Below are 21071 nucleotides of genomic sequence, written 5' to 3'. Positions count from 1 at the left end.
AATAATCAATTGCTTTGTTAAATTAACATTTAACAGAAATAGAATGAATATTTACTTAGTTGGAGAGGAGCACAATATTTCAATGAAATTGTATCAAGTATAAGAAATGTAAAATTAAGGTAAATTAAGAGTAGCTAGTAAGAGACGCTTGCAAAACAAATCTTAGTGTTGACTTTTGTAGCAGCTTCGCACATATTGATTACTTTATTGTCCCTTCTACATGTTTTTGACACAAATAAAAATAACTAATCAGTTAATATAAGAGTGTAATCTGAGCTCCATGGTTTCTGTCAAACAAGTACAAAATTAATTGACAAGGCAGTTATTAGTCCAAACTGTTAACTATTAAGCAAAAACATGTTGTGAAGTGGTAGTACCCCTGTTTTTAGGTTCAAAGCCAACAAGCCCAGAAGTGTACCTGAATATTTAAATAAAAATATCCACATTGTATTAAGGGTGACAAGACATTCTTGGTAAAAATCAGTTCTTGTGGAAAACAAGAAAATAAACACAGCAAGTTAATACTTGGTATTGACAGTCCTGAGGCCTCTGCATCTGCTGGGCACTATAGAATTGTGTTTACTTTAAAGGGATTTAGGCATTGCTGGAAAAACCAACTTTTTTTTTTAAAACCCATCTTTAACTGCCCTGGAACCTAAATATCTTACTAGGTGATGTCAGCAGGCAGTATGAGTCTAGATTATATGGGCTTGGGGAATGAAACACCTGATCTCTTAAGGATAACCAATTTCTTTCCCTAAAGGGAGTCAGTAACCATACATTTTTAGTAATTTCATAACTAGCTTTACTTTGGGATTTAAAGTCTTCCAGGTACTGGGATGGCTTTTGAACTCAATTCTGCACATTATTAGCCTTAGCCCCAGAAGACTAGTTAACGGACAATATATTATGGCACTTTCCATCTCTAATTGGTATAGCTATTATTAAATCCTCTGCTTACTCTAAATATATAATGAAAGCCAATTTTCACAATTTAAAGTTATTTGCTGTTACTCGAGAAACTGTAATTCGCCATTATTCAAATGCAAAGAGCTAAGATACACACATTACAGGAGTAGGCTTTCTAGAAAAAAAATCTAGCAATTAAAAATGTAGTGAGATGCCTTTGAGATCTGTCAAAGTTCCCCTGTTTAGTCACAAATAGGAGGAATGAACATTGATTACACCTTATAGCACAGCAGTGTTTGAATAAGTTGGGTTGTAAAAAGACAGTGCTAAAAGTAAGTTTGTTTATTCTGTTTATTCAATGAATGGAGACCAACTAAGTTTAATTATCCCATTCTCTCATCTGTGCAAGGTTGTGGTTTCCTGAAAGAGGTCAGTCAGACTAACTAGTCCTGTACCTTCTGTATTGTCAGGTTTTTGCTCATCCCCTTCCTGATTCAGTATCGCTAATTCAATATCCTTATTGTTCGTGAGTTTCATTTCGTTCAAATTTGATTTCCTGTTTAGTGTCCAAACTTTCCATTGAATCACATTCCTTTAAGAATCGGCATCTCCTCTTGACCACCATCTTCTGCAGACCAGTTAGCATGTTTAAAGCAGTTCACGTGTTCCTGACAGCTGCTTGTGTGCGAAGAAAGTCCACGTGGATATGTTTTAGTCTCTTAGACTGTAGTTCTGCAGTAATTGAAAACCATTAGTCAGCCATGCACTACTCATTCCTCGTAGTAACACCACCCTTTCCGCCACGATCTTAAATTTTAAAATTGCATCACGTCCCAGCCAGGTAGTACCTAATGAGGATGCTTTTCAACCCAAGATCGAATCATTCTAAAACAGCAATATTAAAAAATCTCTAGGAATTGAACTGTAATGGTCTGCTGGGTCAGCACAGATTAAGATATGAAAAAGAAACCACTGAAAAATAATGATATTTAAAGCAGGAAATATATTAACTATCTCAATCTCATGCAACAGATTTCCAATATAGGGTATAAATTTTAAAACTTTCCTTGTTACAAAAGAAAATAATGTAGACCTGAACTGTACACTGGCTCCTTCCTGTCTTTACTTTTCTGGACTGCAAATGGTCACTGGTTTGGAATGTGCTATGGCAGGTGACTTAGCACACAATAGCAGTATATATTAAACACAAGCAATGTGCACCTTAGGTGGAGGGAGATTATGCTCAGCATGGTACTCTGCATTTGGTCTGCTTTGTAGCAAGTGATCAAGCTGGAGCATCACTCATCGAGTCCAATGATTTCATCACACCACAGCAGTGGCTTGGAGACTGTGGCCAGGCTTTTATGAATTAGGAAGTTAGCCACAGAACATCAATCCTTCAGCTAAATTTTAGTCAATGGTAACCTCCAGGTTATGAATTGTAATAAAATTCAGTGCAAGTAATGCTGTTGAATTTCACACAATTTTTCCTATTGCTGGAGATAGTCAGTGCATGACAAGTATGTGGTGTCAGTGTTACTTGCCTCTTATCGAAACCAGAATGTCGTTCAGGTCTTCCTGCAAGCAGGCACAGACGGTTTCAGTGAGGGGATTTGGGAATAGCTGTGTACAGTCAAATTGTCAATATCCCCATTTTTGTGCTGCTAAAGAGGTCTTTGAAGTAGTAACTAAAGTTGGTCAGGCCTACAGCATTATTGGAGTTCCTCAGTAATGTTCTGCGACTGATAATTGACCTACACAAATCAACTTAAAGTTTTGCACATTTATTGGCCATTCTTGAAAGCTGCCTTGATATCAAGTACAGTCTCTGGAACTCAGCTCCCAGATACAGGTTGTAACCAGATTTGGATCACAAGGTATCCTGGATTATCCAGTAAAGGATGCCTAATTCCACCTCAATGACACTTTGCAATACTATTATTGAGATTAGAATACTTTTGAGTGTGTTATACTGGAGCAATCTCTGCCAATGGATTAATGGAAAGAGGTAATGTAGTGGTAATGGGACAGGGAGAAGAGCACAACTGGTTCCAAAGCACACTTCATACAGCTAGGATGGGGTTGAAGTCCAAAGCCTTTGTACTATTTTACTTCATTATTTCTGACTATCAACAAATGAAATTAAGCTGAACAGATTCACCTGACGTCTGGCTGAATATGACGACTAGAATATTTCAGCCTCACCTCCACAATGAATACTGGATTGGATTGAGGGGAGAATATTTGAGTATTATTGTAGATTAATTGCCAACTACCCACAAAGGAGCTTTGTCCTGATCAATTGGTTGCGGGATCACTTGCTATAGCACATGCTGCCTTTATCCAACTCTTTTTTTGTGATTCAGAATTCCACTAGCATACTCAAGGTCCAAAACAGGAACATGTTTTAAAACCTTGTATTACAACTACATTGAGGTAAATTCAAAAGTGGTTTTGGAGCAATTTCCAGAAATGCATCATTTCAGTCTAAAACAAGCAATATGCCCTTCGACCAGCCCACATTTATAATAGAAACAGACCTAGAAGTCACAACAGTGATTAATTTACTTACAATAGCACAATAATAATCTATATTATCCATTAAATGTTCAAATTTAAACTAAAAAACCGGAAAAGGCTTTTAAAAATAAATGGAACTGTACATTTGGGAACAATGTATAAGACTGCCAAAATGAAAACACTTTGCAGAAATTATCCCAAATGCAGAAATACATTAAGTATAGGCAATTTGGGAATGAGGGCTTATCAGTAGGTCAAACAAGTTGATCACATTGTTATTCGAGTTTCCCTGCATATTGCAGTTCATTGTTGGAAAATTATTCATGATTAATCATGATTTCAGCCTCCTACAATTCAAATACAAGATAACAAGTTCCAAACCTTTTTCACTCAGTATGTATCTAGTCACTGCTCACATTCAGAAATATATAATTTCTGCAGGTCAGCCTACTAACCATAAAAGATCTATCGCATGGCCACAATGTACATCTGTTGCCTGAAAGATTTCCAAGATAGAGAAAGCATCACAAATGACTCAACATAGCTATTTCAAAGGATCACTGTTAGATGAACCACAACTAAGCTTGAAACAAATGGTTTGTAACAGCAAATAACCTTCAAACAATGCTGACATATCTCAAAAAGCAAAGCAGATGCAAGGCTAGTGTTTAAAAAGAATGCACTAAGCTATTATACTCAATATGAATTTGTACTCAGAAGGGTTTTAATACTGTTTTGCTACACCACTGTTTGCATATACATTTTCTATTGTAGAGTGCAATGTTTTTCTCAATCTATTCAATTATCCACACTATCTGCAGTCTCTACCAGCTGAGATTAAAATAAGCTTAAATTACAGGCACAAAATGCCTTTCCAAATCAGAATCTGGTTAAATTAATACTCCATTCCAAAATTTAAGGCTCTAGACTTCAGTCACTGGTTCCTTTCTTCACATGTAAAGAAACCTTTTGTTCAATTTCCTTAAATAATCCAGAAAGGATGTTTTTAAAAGACACTTGCTCAATTAAACTACTGAATCCTCAACTGTCATCTGTATTTAAAAAAATCAACAATGAGTAGTACATTCCCCAATTTCGCCTTAGTCAGCAACTGCCACACCACACCCCTTAAGTATTTCTAAATAATTCAGAGGGAGCAGTAAAGATCCATGCATCTTAAGGGGAATGACAAAAAAATCTAATTGGCAATCCTCATGAAGCAAATCAGATTAAACTGGACTAAACTTAGTTGAACCTCCACCTAATAGTTACCCAGTATTCATTTTAAAAATCAAATGCGCTTGACTTATCAGAAGTACAGTGTATGTGCTCATTAAAATACCAAAACTAATTTGTACTCTTTTCCTAGAAAAGGAAATGCGCAGCTATGTAAATTGTACACCGAATACTGTCCAAAGATCACTCAGACAAGCTTTCCCCTTCCTCCTCCAGCTTTATTGATAGTTTAAAATTACATTTCTATAGTTCTAAGACTTCAGTTGCTTTTACCTTCTGTCTTAAAAAAACTGATTTCAAGCAAATGATTCTTTACAGTAGTCTAATTGTATTATACAAAAATAACATCTTGATTTCTGTGAAAACACATTCAACTGCTGTGTAGTTCCAATCCTGTATGCTATGTGTTTGTTGTGGTATTTCATAATGGGTATTATAGCTCTAAACTACATTCAAAAATTTATTCAAACTTCTGCTTGAACATCTGTATCTCCGACACCAACTCGGGTTTCAGCTACGGTTAAGTTGGTTACTCCTATGATGCTTTTTATAAAAAGCTGTACTTTTCAAGTGTGAACAGGCTTGCTCTTTCTCATTGTTTACTCCCACTTTGCTGTTTACGAGACATAGGGCCCCGATACAGATGTTGGTTATTGTGATGAACTGCTCCCAAGATCAAACAATTCAAAGCCAACATTTCAAGAAATCACATACGGGAGTTTTCACAGACACTTCCAGGTTTGGTTTCCTCCCACAGAATCACTTCTAGAACCCAAAGGGTCACTGATCGGGTTCATCTCTTCCCACTCATTAATCCCTATACACCAGTGGCATGGAAAGGGGGTTCTTTTACAAAGCATTATACATAACACCTCTACCAAACTAAACATAAACATTTGTAGTTAAATGCAGAAAGTCAATTTCCACCCCTTTCCTCCTTTTACATTTTGAGTAAAGCTCACTTGGCCTGGGACTAGCCTCTATCTGCCAATCGTTGGCCAGTGAAGAGGATTCAGAGGAAATTATACAACCATCAATCAGAAAAAAGGAGGGGCGACAAAGAAAAATTTAAGCTGTAGCCTCGATCGTGCATTCCCGTGCAAGATGTCCAGCTTCACCACAACGGTAGCAGTTCACTTCACTTGCCTTGCTGCAATTGATGGCAACGTGACCAGTTTCACCACACCTGTAATTTAAACAAGATATTTCATATTCGAGTTTCAACATGTACACTAAACTATAAACACTCAATTTAGGATAATGCAACTAAGTCTACTGAAACAAATAGCATTAAGATCCACTTTTCCTGATTATGATGGGCATTACGAATGCAGCTTACACTCAGGTAGTACATCAGAAATTAAGCTTAATTCAGAATCAACAGTAGAGGCAGTCCCTGGCTTGCAAACAGGTTCTGTTAGAGTCCATCTGAGGAAATGCTCAAATTTGAAAAAGTGCACTCCTATATGGGAATGTTTGCAAGTATGAGCAATCACAAGACAGGGACCCCTGTATATTGTTCAAGTAGAGCCCTTGTATTAAAATTTAGCACTCAAGGTGATTCGATTCAGCCAACAGCCCTTTTCAGAAAAAGTCTCAATTCTGCTGATAATCTGAAGAGGATGCTTGGGCTTGTGTATTGCTCATAACTAAATTTAACAGTAGAAAATGCTCTGGGGAAGAAAGCATGGAATTCCCTTTTTCATCTTATTCTGGGTAGAAATTCACCAGCATATTATGCACACAGCTCCGCTCCTGTTTCAACAGACTTTGCTACTTAAGTTCTCTAACAATTCAATGTTAATCACCTGAAATAGTTAGTACCTTTTATATAAACATGATGCTTAACCCATATTTAAAGGGGTACAGGAATGGCAAATTGTTTGTGCCCTTTATAGATGGCTAAGAGGAGGGACAAAGGAAGTGGATGGGAGTAGACCAAGATCATCTAACAACCAAAGATAACCGCAGGAATTACTATAATCAGAATCACAGCTCAGAAGTCCACAGCATAGAAAAACACATTCAGCCCATCAAGGCTGTGCTGGTTGAAAACTATTCTAATCCCATTTTCCATCACTTAGCCCATAGCTTGTAATGTCTCAATATTGTGCCAGTTTCTGCCTATTTCCATTACCTTAAAGGGACACATACCAAGGTCTTGCTGATCCTTTATACTCTCCAGGATTCTAACATTGATATATTCTCTTTCCTCATTTGCCCTGCCCAAATGCACCTCACCTATCCAGATTGAGTTCCGTGCACCAGTCAGCCCATCTAATAGTCTATCTTCCTGTAACCCAAGGCTACTCTTATTTACAACGCTGCCAATTTCTATTATCCATAAAATTACTGACCAACCCTCATTTCTACATACCATAACAACAAGAGCCCTACTACTAATCCCTGGAAAAAAAAACTTTACTGGACTGATTTCCAGTCACAAAAAACACCCAACCATAACCCCCTTCCTTCCACTCAGTCAATTCTGGATCCAATTAGCTCAATTTCCTTTGATCCCACAAGCTATCATACCTTTGCATTCAGATTCCCATGAAGGACCATTTCAAAAGCCTTGAAGTCTAAGTAGACATCAAATTCATTTCTCCCATCAACACATCTGGTAACCTCCAGATAAAATTTGAATTCAATCTCACCAACACCACTTCTCCTGGGAAAAAAAAGCCGACTATTCTAGATTAACCGTTACCTCACTAAGTGCAGATTAATGGTGTTCCTTGGAATTGCTTCTAATAGTTTCCCCACTATTAAAGCTTGACTGACCTGTAGTGTCCTGACTTATCCACTGATCCCTTAAAACAGTACTACATGTTATATCAAACATGCTCATATCAAACTCTTGGCCATAATGTTTGGAAAATCCAGAACTTGCACTCCCTTGACTGAAGGCGGACACAATGCTGTCCCTCAAGACTACCCCACAATTCAATAATAAAACCCCCATCTTCTATCACAGCCTGCCTGAGTACATAGTTTTGGGCTTTAAAAAGGAATATATTGTCTCAACCTTGAATATATTCAGCAAACGAACAGCCAAGGCCTCTGGACTAGAGAATTTCAGAGATTCACAATTGAGTGAAGAAAATTTCTCATTTTGCCATTTCCTAGCTTGAGGAATGCATGTAGCTTGGAGGTAACATTGTATAACAGCTGTTGCTAAAGCAATCAACTGCACTAAAGCAAATGCCTGGTTCAGCTACCCCACCTTGTTTTTGGGAACAGTCACACAGAAGGGCTCAACTGATTAGCCACAAGGACAAGACACCTACTAAAACAACTTCCCTCAGAGAATCAGTTAAAAATATTCAAAAGTAGTGGATTAAATGCAGGTCCAAGAATGTCAGATGACCTCGATTGTTATTGTTCCAGCAGATATTCAAGTCTAATTGTTCAGAGATAAAAGTATTGCTTATTTTCAGAAACAAACTAGCTACGTAATTTACATCACTCCAGCCACAAATAATGTTCAGACAGTCTTGACCATGCTTCATACCTATAGCACTTGACTTTAGTGCAGTCCTTCTGAATGTGCCCAAACTCTCCACACGAATAACATTTCTGCTCATCAGCGTGATCACAGTCACGGGCCAGATGTCCAGGTCTGCCACAGTTATAGCAGCACTGCTCCCTCTCCTTCTTTGGCTCCTTGCAATCTTTGGCAATATGGCCACCCTTACCACAGTTGTAGCAAGCTAAAACATGACAGCATTAAAAGTTAATTTCATTTGTAATAAATTTCATTGCCCATCTCCAAACAACAAAAAAAAATACATATTTACCATCTTCCTGGAGCTCACAATCCTTTGCAAGGTGGCCTGATTCACCACAACGATAACAGATATCTGGAAATCAAGTGCAAATTTAAAAACAGTCCATCAACAAAAACATACATGCAGCAATGCAAGCAGAAATTTGCTTACTTGAATCCCTCTAGTTTCATGAAGTGAGCCTGACAGTTACTGAATGGAAAAATATAGGCTACAAAAAATATTGATTAACATTTATAATTCTATTTACATGCCATGTATTCTCTTAAAACTAGGTCAGTTTGCTGAATCTCAGAACAGTAATGTCATGTAACAGATGTATCAATACTTACAATTGTTGTTATTTAGATATCCCAATCAATGGTGGGACTATTCACTTTGGACACCAAGGGTCAAATGTAACTCAATGTCTTCAGCTGAACATATCCTTAAGATATCTAGAACAGTTACAATCTAGGTTTTGGCGTAGAGGAACTTTGATTATCCGAAGAACACAGGCAAGGAGTATTTCATTCGCTTAAATAGAATTCTGGACAATTGAATACCGGATTACAGTTTAGTCAAGCATCGGGGCTTTGTGATCTTACCAGATAATCAGACAATTGAATGCCGGATAATCGAGGTTCCTCTGTGCATTGCCATCACTGGTAAAATCATGTTACTTAGCCTTACTACACACAAGATGCAGTATAATGGAAAGAACTTCCCTTTCCATCGCGAGTTGGATATACTTTACTATGCAAACCAGAAAGTTCCATTTGTGTCTTACTTTCAATTTGAAAAAAAAGTGTTTAAATCTGGAGTGGTTAAACTCCATTCAGATGACTCCTGGCCTCAAAACAAATGAGATATACCAAATTTTTTGACAACTTGTCATCAGTTAAGAAAAGCAAATATGTCAGAGCTTGCCCACATTGTTATGGTTCCATAGAGTTGGGCAGCTTCAAAAGAATGACGTGAACATGCAAGTTGTGCACAGAAGTATGCCATTCAATACTTCAAGCTTGCTCCAACATTCCCATCTATTGCTATCACCCATCAATTGCATTCCTTAACAAGAATCCCTGGCTTAAAATGAAGTATTCAACGACCTCACTTCCATACCTTGAAACAGAATTCCAGTTTCTAATCTAAAGAATTTCCTTACTTCAGGTCCTTTTAAATTCCCAAGAATAAAAGTGTGCTTCAGTTCTAAGATTAGAAAACATCCATCCTACTAGGTTTGAGCATTTATCTTCCCAAAGCAAGTTAGCCACAATAGAAGAGAAAAACTAGCCTGAATTCAGTCAGAAGCAAAAAAAAGCTTGCTGCTGTCTTCAGGTTTCCAAAGGACATTTACTGATCTTTGACAAAATTCATCCGACATCAGTTTGAATCTGGCACAAAGGGAGATTCCAGGTGTACAGCAACATCACCAAGAAGCCAATCACACAAGACACCAGGTAACAGCAAGTAAATTTTAGGAAGTCTGGAGCACAGAATAAAATGATTTATACACAAAACAGATGCTATAATCAGAACTGAAAGAAATTCATAAGAAATTTCAGTCATACAGCACACAAACAGATCCTTCACTCCAACTTGCCCATACCAATAAAGTTTCCAAGCTAAAAACTAGTCCCATTATTCTGCATTTGGCCTATATACCTATAAACCTTCCCTATTCAAGTATCTGTCCCAATGTCCTTTAAATCATGCAAATGTGCCTATAATCATTCCACAACCCAAACTAACTCTGCATATAGACTCCGGAAGATCCCAATTTCAAAGGAGTAATACCAATGAATACTACCTCAGCCACAACCATTACAAAGACCGGGATATTACAGCTAATATTACAGTTTAATTAGGAAGAGGTCTTGATCCCAATACTGGATGCCAAGTGAGCAGATTAGCAGTGTAACACAGTCAAAAGACTTGAGGCAATGAGATGGAGTGGGTGTCATGAGCACGCTGATGGAAGCAAATGATATCATGCTTCTCCCTGGTGAAGAGAAATGGAGGAGCCAGAGTAGGTCCTTGAGGGAGAAAAAATAAGGAATTTTAAAAAGAGAAGCCACTGCAGATGACTTCACGTTCACCATTAGATAGTAAAAGTCAGGAGTGTAGCACCATAGACAGATGCCAGTGGTGAGTTGCAAGAGAATGGTCAAGTCACAAAGGAGGACAAGGGTAGTTTACTTACATCACTTAAAAATGCTTTCCAAGAAGAATGTTATTTGATACGGTGGTAAGCATGGAAACCAGACTGAAAGGATCCAATTACGGAGTTCTATCAGAAGTGGCATGGGATTGAGTGTGTTAACACAAGATTTTCCAGTTGAACTTTCTACCCACTTCAATTCATAAGATGTCCCTAAAATATGTCACATTTTGCAAAAGGAACACAGATTTAACTTTCAACTACAAAACTGCTATAACAATGACAGTGCCCAACTATGGCATGTTCAACTTTAACAAAGATATACCACATTGCAGAATTAGACTATGAGAACCACCAAATAATTTGGCTCAAATAAGCAGACAAATCCCATTTCAGACTTGACCTTTTTTTTTAAAACTCTAAACAACAGATTATTTCATTACACAGAGTGCCAGGGTTAAACTTAGGTGGAGTAATTAAGGACCAACTTATTCGGAACAAAGGAAAACCTCAAATTTGTGCATATGACTTACCAGGAGTAATTCAGGACACCCTGGAACATTTTGATCTTTAGTATAGGAAGCATGGCATTTTCTGCTAAGTTTATGCAGTGAGTAAGAAGCAAAATTCTTAGTTTACCTCTTGCAGCAGTGAAACTTCCTCTGCCACGACCTCTAATCCGACTGCGTCCACCTGCATTTGGACACTCACGTGCCCAATGTCCACTACGTCCACAAGTAAAGCACTCCTGGCTGTTCATGATGAGCTATATTTGGTCTGAAGGGAGAGAGAAAAATCAGGGCATTGAAAAATGTTATAGCCACCATTCCAGCAAAGAAAATAAAACATGATTGAGTGAATTTAAGCACACATTTCTACTTGATAGGTTATGAAAGCACAGTTTTGCAGTCTTCCAACAACTTTTCTTTAAGGTCAACTTTAAGAATACAGCGTATAAACAAACCTTGGAAAACAAAAAAGGTGATATTTTACAGCAAAAAAGTTGAGAAACACAAAAATAAGATCTACCTGCTGTATTCATTTCCTCAATTAGGTTTAAAAAAGTAGACTACTATAGAGTTCACTATACATAATCAAGGCAGTTTCACAAACACTCAATGATGGAAAGTCCAGAACACCATTACAAAACTGAATAATTTGGAACTAACTTCATCCAAAACTATCAAGGCGATGATCCATTTCTACCTCTTTCTGGAGATCCTAGAATCAGAACCAGAAATGTTTTCAGTTCAGCTGGAGGAAGTGAAATACACTGGATACAGTGACGCACATGGACCTAGACAACTCGCCAGGTATGCAGGCTGCAATACGTTTGTTCCAGAACTATGTGCCATTAGACAAATTGTTCCATACAGCTACAACACTGGTACATATGCATGTAGCAAAAAAAAAAGAACAAAATCAGGTCCAGCCAATTACCATGCCAGACCCTCAAACCACAAGATAGGTAGCCAAGGATGATAAAGAACCCTTGTGCACCAGTAAACTGCTCAATTTTCAGTTGAGCTCTGCAAGCACTACTATTCCAGATCCTACTGCAGCTTTAGTCCAAGCAAGGACAAACAAGCCGAGTTTCAGGGTTGAGGTTGGACAACTGCCTTTAGTCATGTTGGAATAAGAAGTCCTTGAAAAAGTGAAGTTAATGATAATTGGAATTTATCTCCATGACTGGAGTAAAAGAACTGCAGGCACCAGAGACCTGAAACAAAAAAAAGGTAGAGAAATTCAGCAAGTCTGGTAGCATCCATGTAGAACAAAGCTGAAAATGTGTTGCTGGAAAAGCGCAGGTCAGGCAGCATCCAAGGAGCAGGGGAATCGCCGATAACAATAGATACTGCCAGACTGCTGAGTATCTCCAGCACTTTGCTCTGTCTTGGTGCTTGGTGGGATCAGTACAGCAAAGAATGTTCTCACTCTTAGGAGAGTGTCCCAGCTGTAAAAAGGGTTGACTAAATTACACTTCTTCCAACACAGGATGGAAATGTTAATTGACAAGCAGCACTCAAACCACCACAAGGCAAGACATGTGATGACTATGACCATCATGACAATCTCTACATTCAACTGTATTACCACGGAAAATATTTTGTCAGTTGTAACTATGAAGTTAGCACTCTGGCTTCAAGATCAGGCCAGAGTTGAAAAATGTCAAGTAACTCACCATTTGACCCCCTTTCCCAATCATGCTCCACTTATATGGATATGTGTTCACCCAACAAATATTCAAAGTTCAACACACTCTGGATCAAAACAGCCACTTTGATCAGAAATACAACCATGACCTGAAAAGTTTGTGTCTCCTCTACATTTTTCATTACAACAAACTAAGCCTCCTTGGAGCCAGAAGGTATGGTTGAGGTTTTATCCGAGTCCCTTATATCAACATTCATGAGCGAGAAAGTATAGAAAGCAGTAAAAAGAGAACTATAGGATAGCTAATATGGCAGCGTTCTTCAAGAGAATGGGGTATAACCCAAGACACCATATAGGCCAAATAAATGTATCAGTGGGAAACTGGGGAAAAACCGGAGGGACAGAATTAACCTCCACTTGGATGTGCAAGTATTAGCATGGCTTTGTCAGATGAACATCTGTTTGGTTAGATTGAGGTTTGGTGAACAGATGACTTGCAATTTGTTATTGACTAAGTAGGTTTCCAAGGCACACATATGGTAGCAATTTCCAGAACCAGAAATCAATATGCTGATGCCACTTTTAGCATAATGTAATTCTGATCACTCATAGGATAGATATTGAACTGGAGGGTACACAAAAAAAAATTAAGGATTTTGCTTGAAGAGGGAGGTCGAGTTACAGGAAGAGGCTGAAATAGGATGGGGCTGAGGGGCAATCTCAGGGGTTTATAAAATTATGGAGGGGTATGAAAAGGTTGAATAGTCAAGTCTTGTTCCTAGGATCAGTAGTCCAAAACTAGGTGAAGGGGTAAATTTTTCCATGCAGAGTGGTATGCATATGAGCTGCTGTAATGGAGGAGGTGGGTACAATTACCACATTTAAAATGCATTGGATTGGTATATGAATAGGCTGGGCATAGAGGGATATGAGGCAAATGGGACTAGCTCAGATTGAATATCTGGTCAGGGCAGACATGTGGACCAAAAGGGTGTTTCCATGCTGTACGACTGGTGAGTCAGTGCCAATCATGGAAATCAGTGGCTGTGCAGAAATGTTGGTGACTAGATGTTTAGATGAAGGTAGTGGATGTAATTACATGGACATTAGAAAATCTTTGACAATGTCTTGCATGGGACTGGTTAAGTAGTTAAGAACCTAAGGATCAAGGGCAAATGACAGGAAGCCCATGTCCACTGGCATATCACAATCTGTTACTGGGTCCCTCAATGTTTGTAGTCTGTTAATGCAGAAGTGAATGTGAAGTTTATCAGTAAGTTCACAGATGACAGGAAAATTGGTACCATGGCAAATAGCAAGAATGAAAGTGAAAGTCCTCACTCAAATCCAAGTGAGGACAGAATGACAGCCCTTGACACCAAAACTGCAAAGTGTGGCATCAAGGAACCCAAGCAAAACTGAAATGGGAATTGGGGGGGGGGGGGGGGACATTCTTTTCACAGGTAGGAGTCACAGCTGTCATGTTTGCCATTGGAGGTCCTGAAACTGAGATGACTGACATCGCTGCAGGAGTTCCCCAGGTTAGCGTACGAGGCCCAATCATTTTTCAGTTGCTTCACTGATGTTCCCTCCATTATGAAGCGTGGGTGTTTGCCAATATTTGCACAATGTTCAGCACCATTCACGAGTCTTCAAATACTGAAGCAGTCCATGTTCAAATGCAACAAGATCCGGATATTGTCCCAGATTGGATTTAACAGGAAAGTAATGTACATGCCACACAACTGCCTGGAAATGGCCATTTCCAATGAGACAACCAAACCACTGCCCTTTGACATTCAACTGTGTTACAATCAATCAATCTCTACTAATCATCCTGGGGGTTACCATGGACCAGAAACTCAACTGAACTCACCACAAAGTCGTACCAAATGCTGGCCAAAAGGTTAGAAATACAGCAATGAGTAACCCACTACTAGTTCAAAGCCTATCCACCATCTACAAGGCACAAGTCAGAATTGTGCTGGAATATTTCCCCCTCAACTTGCTTGGAGAGATGAAGCTCCGTCAACACAAGCAGCATGACATCATTAGGACAAAGCAGCCTGTTTGATTTGTACCACCTCCACAATCAACATTTCAGTCTGCACAGCTACTATTACAAGATACCCTGCAGAAATTTAAGATTTTTAAAACAGCACCTTCCAACCCACTACCATCTAGAAGGACAAGGGCAACAGACACATTGAAACATTATTTGTGAGCTCCCCTCCAAGCCACCTCACTATCCTGACTTGGAAATATAAATCACCATTCACTAACTAGGTCAAAGAAATTATGAAATTCCTCACCAAGACATTTTGGATAAATTTAAAGCATATGGACTGCAGTTCAAGGTGGCAGATCATCACCTTCCCAAGGGCAACACCCACAAGTGAATTTTTGACAAAAGTCAGATAAAGCAGGATGATTCAGCCAAAACTCGCTGAGGTATGGGCAGATTAGCACTGTGGGATTGCTTCAAGTCACCCCCCACCTCACTACAAACTAGTGTTCCTTCAGTTGCAAAATTGAAAATTTCATACATAACAGCAGTATATCTACATTACAGACCAGTGGTTCAATATGGTAACTAAAACTTCAAGAATGGACAACCCAGTCAGCAAAGCTGACATGCAACAAATAAAAGGTTTACTTAATTGCAGATTGCCATAAAGTAGTCAGAATAAAGATACAGTCTTGCTGAAGTAGCAGCTTCATGAAAAAGGTGTCACAATGATGTTTAAAATAGTGTGCGCTTTTGAATATTTCAAAAATTCTAGTTATTCTGTTCTCTATTCCCTCCCTCACTACTTTGGTTTCAAACTAATACATAGTTTAAACGATCCCCCCACCATTATCAACATACGTATGAAGGGAACCGGCTTTACCCATTGGTGTAATAATCAACTTTAAACACCAATTCCTCATTTAGATTCAGGAATACAAGGTCTGACTTGGTTGCAACATCTTTTTCTCTTAACCATGTGCAAATGTCAAGACCAGGAAATCTGCTAATGAGTAAACTTGGTACCAGCAAAAGACCACATGATAATAGCTACAGAAAATTTATCACAACAGCAAAATAAATGCAGAAACATTTCTGCTTGATATTGTCAGTTGGAATTGCCATTAATAGATTAAATAAAATAGACTTAAGTTATAGAGTCAGATGTATAGCATGGAAACAGACCCTTCAGTCCAACCTGTCCATGCCGACCAGATATCCCAACCCAATGTAGTCCCACCTGCCAGCACCCAGCCCATATCCCTTCAAACCCTTCCTATTCAACACCCATCCAAATGCCTCTTAAATGTTGCAATTGTACCAGCCTCCACCATTTCTTCTGGCAGTTCATTCCATACACGTACCACCCTCTGTGTGAAAAGGTTGCCACTTCGGTCTCTTTTATATCTTTCCCCTCTCACCCTAAAAACTTATGCCCTCTAGTTCTGGACTCCCCGAGCCCAGGGAAAAGACCCCACCTTTTACCCTATCCATGCCCCTCAAATTTTGTAGACCTCTATACGGTCACCCCTCAGCCTCCGACGCTGCAGGGAAAACAGCCCCAGCCTGTTCAGCCTCTCCCTATAGCTCAAATCCTCCAACCCTGGCAACATCCTTGTAAATATTTTCTGAACCCTTTCAAGTTTCACAACATCTTTCCAATAGGAAGGAGACCAGAGTTGCACGCAATATTCCAACAGTGGCCTAAACAATGTCCTGTACAGCCGCAACATGACCTCCCAACTCCTGTACTCAATACTCTGACCAATAAAGGAAAGCATACCAAACGCTGCCTTCACTATTCTATCTATCTGCGACTCCACTTTCAAGGAGCTATGAACCTGCACTCCAAGGTCTCTTTGTTCAACAATACTCCCGAGGACCTTACCATTAAGTGTATAAGTCCTGCTAAGGTTTGCTTTCCCAAAATGCAGCACCTTGCATTTATCTGAATTAAACTCCATTCGCCACTTCTCAGCCCATTGGCCCATCTGGTCAAGATCCTGTTGTAATCGGAGATAACCCTCTTTGGTGTCCACTACACCTCCAATTTTGGTGCCATCTGCAAACTTACTAACTGTACCTCTTATGCTCACATCCAAATCATTTACGTAAATGACAGAAAGTAGAGGACCCAGTACTGATCCTTGTGGCACTCCACTGGTCAAAGGCCTCCAGTCTGAAAAACAATCCTCCACCACCACCCTCTGTCTTTTACCTTTGAGCCAGTTCTGTATCCAAATGGCTAGTTCTCCCTGTCTTCCATGAGATCTAACCTTGCTTATTAGCCTCCCATGAGGAACCTTGTCAAGTTAAAAAAATGAAGGACTTCTGGACTAAGGAAACCAATGCCTGAGCATACTAATAAGAATCCAATGGTACTTCTATATAAAAAAAACACAAATTGCTGGAAAAGCTCAGCAGGTTTGGTAGCACTTAACGAGAGATACCAGAGTTAATGCTTCAGGCCAACTGACCATTTCTCAGAACTCTGCATGGTTTTGCAACTATCAGCTTAGTTGCCCAAAGTACGTACCACATTAGGTACAGTATTCTTATGTATCTTGACAATTTTAATTATAATTGAGCAGAATGGAATACAGTCGAGAGCCTTACAAAAGCAAACAATTACTGACCACAAAGACAAAAATTTAATAAAATTGGCTGAATAAATTTCTTTTGAAATTTATATCATGTATGGTATAGCATGGAAAAAAATTGAAGATGTCATAGTAAACCAAACTATGAAAAACAGGACACAGTAGCAAAACTTAAATCTCTCAACTGTATCTTAGCTTCCCAAACATACTACTTGACCATATAACAGAAACAAAAAAAACTGGTGGCAGAACTTTTGTTCTTTTGCGAATTAGACTGCAATGTTTCATTTCCTGAACATAATTAAATACTTGGAGGTAGGGCTTTTTTTAAAATGCAAGTGTAACAGCAGACACTCTCCTGGGAGTTGCTCACTCCCATTAGACAGGTTAAGAATCAAGGTCAATTGTTGCCATTCTTCATAACCTGTATTTAAAATCAAATTAGAAAACCAAATTAATGGTGGAACTCAAACCAAGACTTCTTATGTATTCAATTTATCTTCACGGCAAGATTGGTCAACATAACTTATTGCAGTTTCGCATTAATCCCAGAATTCCTCACCCCACTACTGCCACCTGTGCTTTCAGCTAAAACTTAGCTCAACCCCCCCACCTCCGGATGTTCACTAAAATGTGATCAACTCCTATTCTAACACGTGCCTGAGTGTCAAATGTTTGACCAATGACAACCCTGTGAACGGCTACATACTTTACTGTGGCAGAGAGCACTACTTCAGATGTTTAATTCATGATCTTGAATGATAAAAGGTCACAGTTCCAGGTTAAATGAAAGACATGTGAAGTAAAAATTGCATTTAAAATCTACCCTAAATAGCAAAGTCAAGTCAAATAGGATAACTCAATGATAACATATTTGAGATGGAAATGCAAATCAAAAGTGATTTGAACAGTTGCATTTATCCAAGACAAGCTAGCCCTACATTAGGTATGCAGCTTGGTACAACTACTTTAGAAAAGCACATCATATCTATAGAAATCCCATACTTGACAGAAGCAAAACAAAATTGAAGCCTTTTATAAAGGCAGACACTTAAAAAGAATGCTTCTACCATTCAGATTGTGCACATAAATGTGTAAGAAATGAAAGGAGAGTCTGAGGGTCCCAAGTCAAAGTTTGTCTGCTATGTTTATTCATTTCTGGGATGCCAGCACGGTTAGCAAGACTGGAAGAACTGTCCATCCCAAATGCTTGTGATTTACCTAGCAGGGAGCCTTGCCAGGCCATTTTAATTGAAAGTAAATGACTTTGATGTACATTCTCAAGCCAGGTATAAGCCAGTGTGGGAGGCAGTGATGTAGCATTAATGTCATTGGTGTAGCAACCAGAGACCCAGGCAAATGCTCTACCTATAAGCTCAATAAATTTCACCAGCTGCTATAATGTTAAGTGATTATATAGCTAGTCCCAGTAGTGACCACAACTATTATAACCAATGAACAGGTTAACTCGTGACCTTCAGAACAGGAAACCTATCCTCAATCTGACCTTAAGATTCCAGATCCACAACTTGACTAACTTGAATGCAGCAACTAACAAGCCACTTACTTCAAATACTGAACTTGCAAGTGACACTATTTTAAGAATAAAGGGCACTAAAGAAAAAACAATGAATTCCCCCAGATGTTACGACAGGACTTTTTGTTATTCACATGGGCATGTTAATCTCAACTGCTTCTCTCCCCATGACCCCCCCATTTATTGCTAATCCATTTTAGATGGCAAATGAGAGTCAACCATTGTTGGAATTACATGTAGGGAGGATAACAGATTTTATTCCCTGAAGGACACTAGTGAGCCAGATGGGCATTTCCAGACTATCAATGGTTTCATGGTCAGATTCTTCATTCCCGATTTAATTAAAAAACTGAATCTAAATTCCACCATCTGCTTTGGCAGGATTGGAATCCAGGTTCCTGGAACATTAGCTGAGTTTCAGGTTGAATAGTGATAATACAAGGCCATTGCTTCCCCCAATGTGCATCACGGCATTAAATTAGGCCTCTGGATTACTAGACCAGTAACATTATTGCTATGCTACTATCCCACTATAGTAATTAAAACTAGATGACTCAATTTACAGGAGTAGTAGGAAACTTGAAGAACAACAGTATTACAAACCTAGTTTCTTTAAAGTAAAAAGACCAGTAATTCAAAAAAGTTGAAGAGCACTGGCACAGGAGTCCAAACAGCATCCACTGCTTTCTTGGGTTGAAACAATGATAAAGTGTAATCTAACAATTTACTGCGAAAAAAGGAAATAAATAAGTTCCAACCGCATTAAACAGTATTCTCGGGTAGTAGTCACACTGACAACACTGCATAACTTGACATTTGCAAGTTACTTCTTGCCTCGTAAAATGCACCAAATGAATGGCAAATATTCATATACAAAAAAAAGGTGTAGACGCCCAAAAGAATTTGCTTCTTTGTTTTGTGCGAGACGGAAACTTACACTATCTTAAATAAAATTCTCGTTTGCCCAAAATAAGACAACCCGATTTCATGCACCTTCAGAAAACTTATCCTAAACTGGACATTTCAGGTCGATAGAGAAATACACGTGGACGCAAGCTCCTACATCATCCGTGCAAAGAAAAAATTATAATTTCTTTCCCGCCAAAGTCGAGCTCATTCAAGTTTCAGGTTAAATCACGCCTCAAGGGGGTGTGGTCTCGGTTACTGGTTTAACAAATAGCCTTATTTTTCGGAATAAATTGACTCCGTGTTACTAAAACGATTGAAGAGCGGCCTCGGGATTCTCTGGGAGTCAGGCAGCAGTGAAGAAGGGCCTATGGGGACCAGCCGACATCACTCTGGCCTCCCAGATTTGTCGCTGGGGCCGCCACACGTAGCGGCGCCAAGAGAGAAAAAAAAAGGCGGACTCACCCCATTCCGCGTGAGAGTCCCCACATAACGGCTACACACACACACACACACACACACAAAAGGTGAAGAACCAAGCCTCAGCCCGAAGGCTGAAGGGAGGGGGGGGGGGTATCAGTCGGGTGCGGTGTGCCTCACACAAGAGCACGCCATTGGAACTCGAGGCAGGCGTTGGGCCTAGTGACACAGACACACACCTCCCAGGGACACCGCGTGTGGGCTCGGGAGGCCTCGGCTGCGCAATAATGGGGAACACGGAGTGGTGGCAGGGAAGAGAAGGGGAGCTGCACTCACACAGGGTGGGCTATATTTGGAAGTGGTCGACTTTTCTTGTGGGAGGGTTGGCGTTTACGAACGGAGGTTCGACCCCGTCAGCCTGACACACAGGCCGCAATGCGCCGTCAGAAATTCACTTGTTTACCTCAGCACTTCTTCAGGAGTTTAACCCACGGGAGCCCGGCAGCTGGCGTTAACTCTCCGGGAGGGAACAGGGGTGGGGAGGGGGGAAAAGTCAGGTTCGCCACGAGCCACCCCGCCGCACACGTTCTCATGCGTTTTATTTACTCACTGTCTCGGGACTGCGCCTTCCCCTCAACCTCCGGTCACCGACTTTCAGGGTTTTTTTTTCTGGCTCTTTCCTTCTGCACGCGTCACGCGGTTTGCACACGGGGGGAAGAGAGGGGGCGGGGCGGGACCCGCTGCACACGGCACGTAGGCCCACCGCCCACCAATTAACGCGTCCCACTCCCGGAATCCCGTCGCGTGGTTGGAGGTGCCCTCTGCCACTCTTCCGAGCTGCGACCCGCCC

The 21071-nt window shown here is 39.8% G+C and overlaps 1 protein-coding gene across 2 annotated transcripts; it reads right to left on the bottom strand.

Annotated features, from left to right (window-relative positions):
• Window positions 1-1246: 1246 nt before the first annotated feature.
• Window positions 1247-20936, bottom strand: cnbpb (CCHC-type zinc finger, nucleic acid binding protein b). Of its 2 annotated transcripts, XM_060835541.1 has the most exons (6): window positions 20832-20936; window positions 11236-11373; window positions 8466-8528; window positions 8180-8378; window positions 5812-5851; window positions 1247-1641 (listed from the first exon to the last, which is right to left on the bottom strand). In XM_060835541.1, the coding sequence occupies exons 2-6, from the start codon at window positions 11354-11356 to the stop codon at window positions 1621-1623; spliced, it is 444 nt and encodes a 147-aa protein (XP_060691524.1). In that variant the 5' UTR covers window positions 11357-11373; window positions 20832-20936; the 3' UTR covers window positions 1247-1620. The 2 variants fall into 2 exon arrangements, with proteins under 2 accessions (XP_060691524.1, XP_060691523.1); XM_060835540.1 differs by lacking the exon at window positions 1247-1641 and having other exon boundaries at window positions 4863-5851.
• Between the last annotated feature and the right edge of the window lie 135 nt (window positions 20937-21071).

The sequence above is a fragment of the Hemiscyllium ocellatum genome, chromosome 14 (assembly GCF_020745735.1).
Source record: "Hemiscyllium ocellatum isolate sHemOce1 chromosome 14, sHemOce1.pat.X.cur, whole genome shotgun sequence".
Classification (NCBI taxonomy): Eukaryota; Metazoa; Chordata; class Chondrichthyes; order Orectolobiformes; family Hemiscylliidae; genus Hemiscyllium; species Hemiscyllium ocellatum.
Note: the sequence above shows the minus strand (reverse complement) of the source record. Positions and strands in the feature narration are given on the sequence as shown.

Bases quoted from the DNA above. Each gene is read 5' to 3' on its own strand.
- cnbpb (XM_060835540.1), bottom strand. From the start codon at position 11,356: ATGAACAGCCAGGAGTGCTTTACTTGTGGACGTAGTGGACATTGGGCA. The intron at 8,379-8,465 runs GTAAATATGTAT...GTCATGTTTTAG, and splicing joins TTGTGAGCTCCAGGAAGATG to CTTGCTACAACTGTGGTAAG. The intron at 5,852-8,179 runs GTATGAAGCATG...TTTAAATTACAG, and splicing joins ACTAAAGTCAAGTGCTATAG to GTGTGGTGAAACTGGTCACG.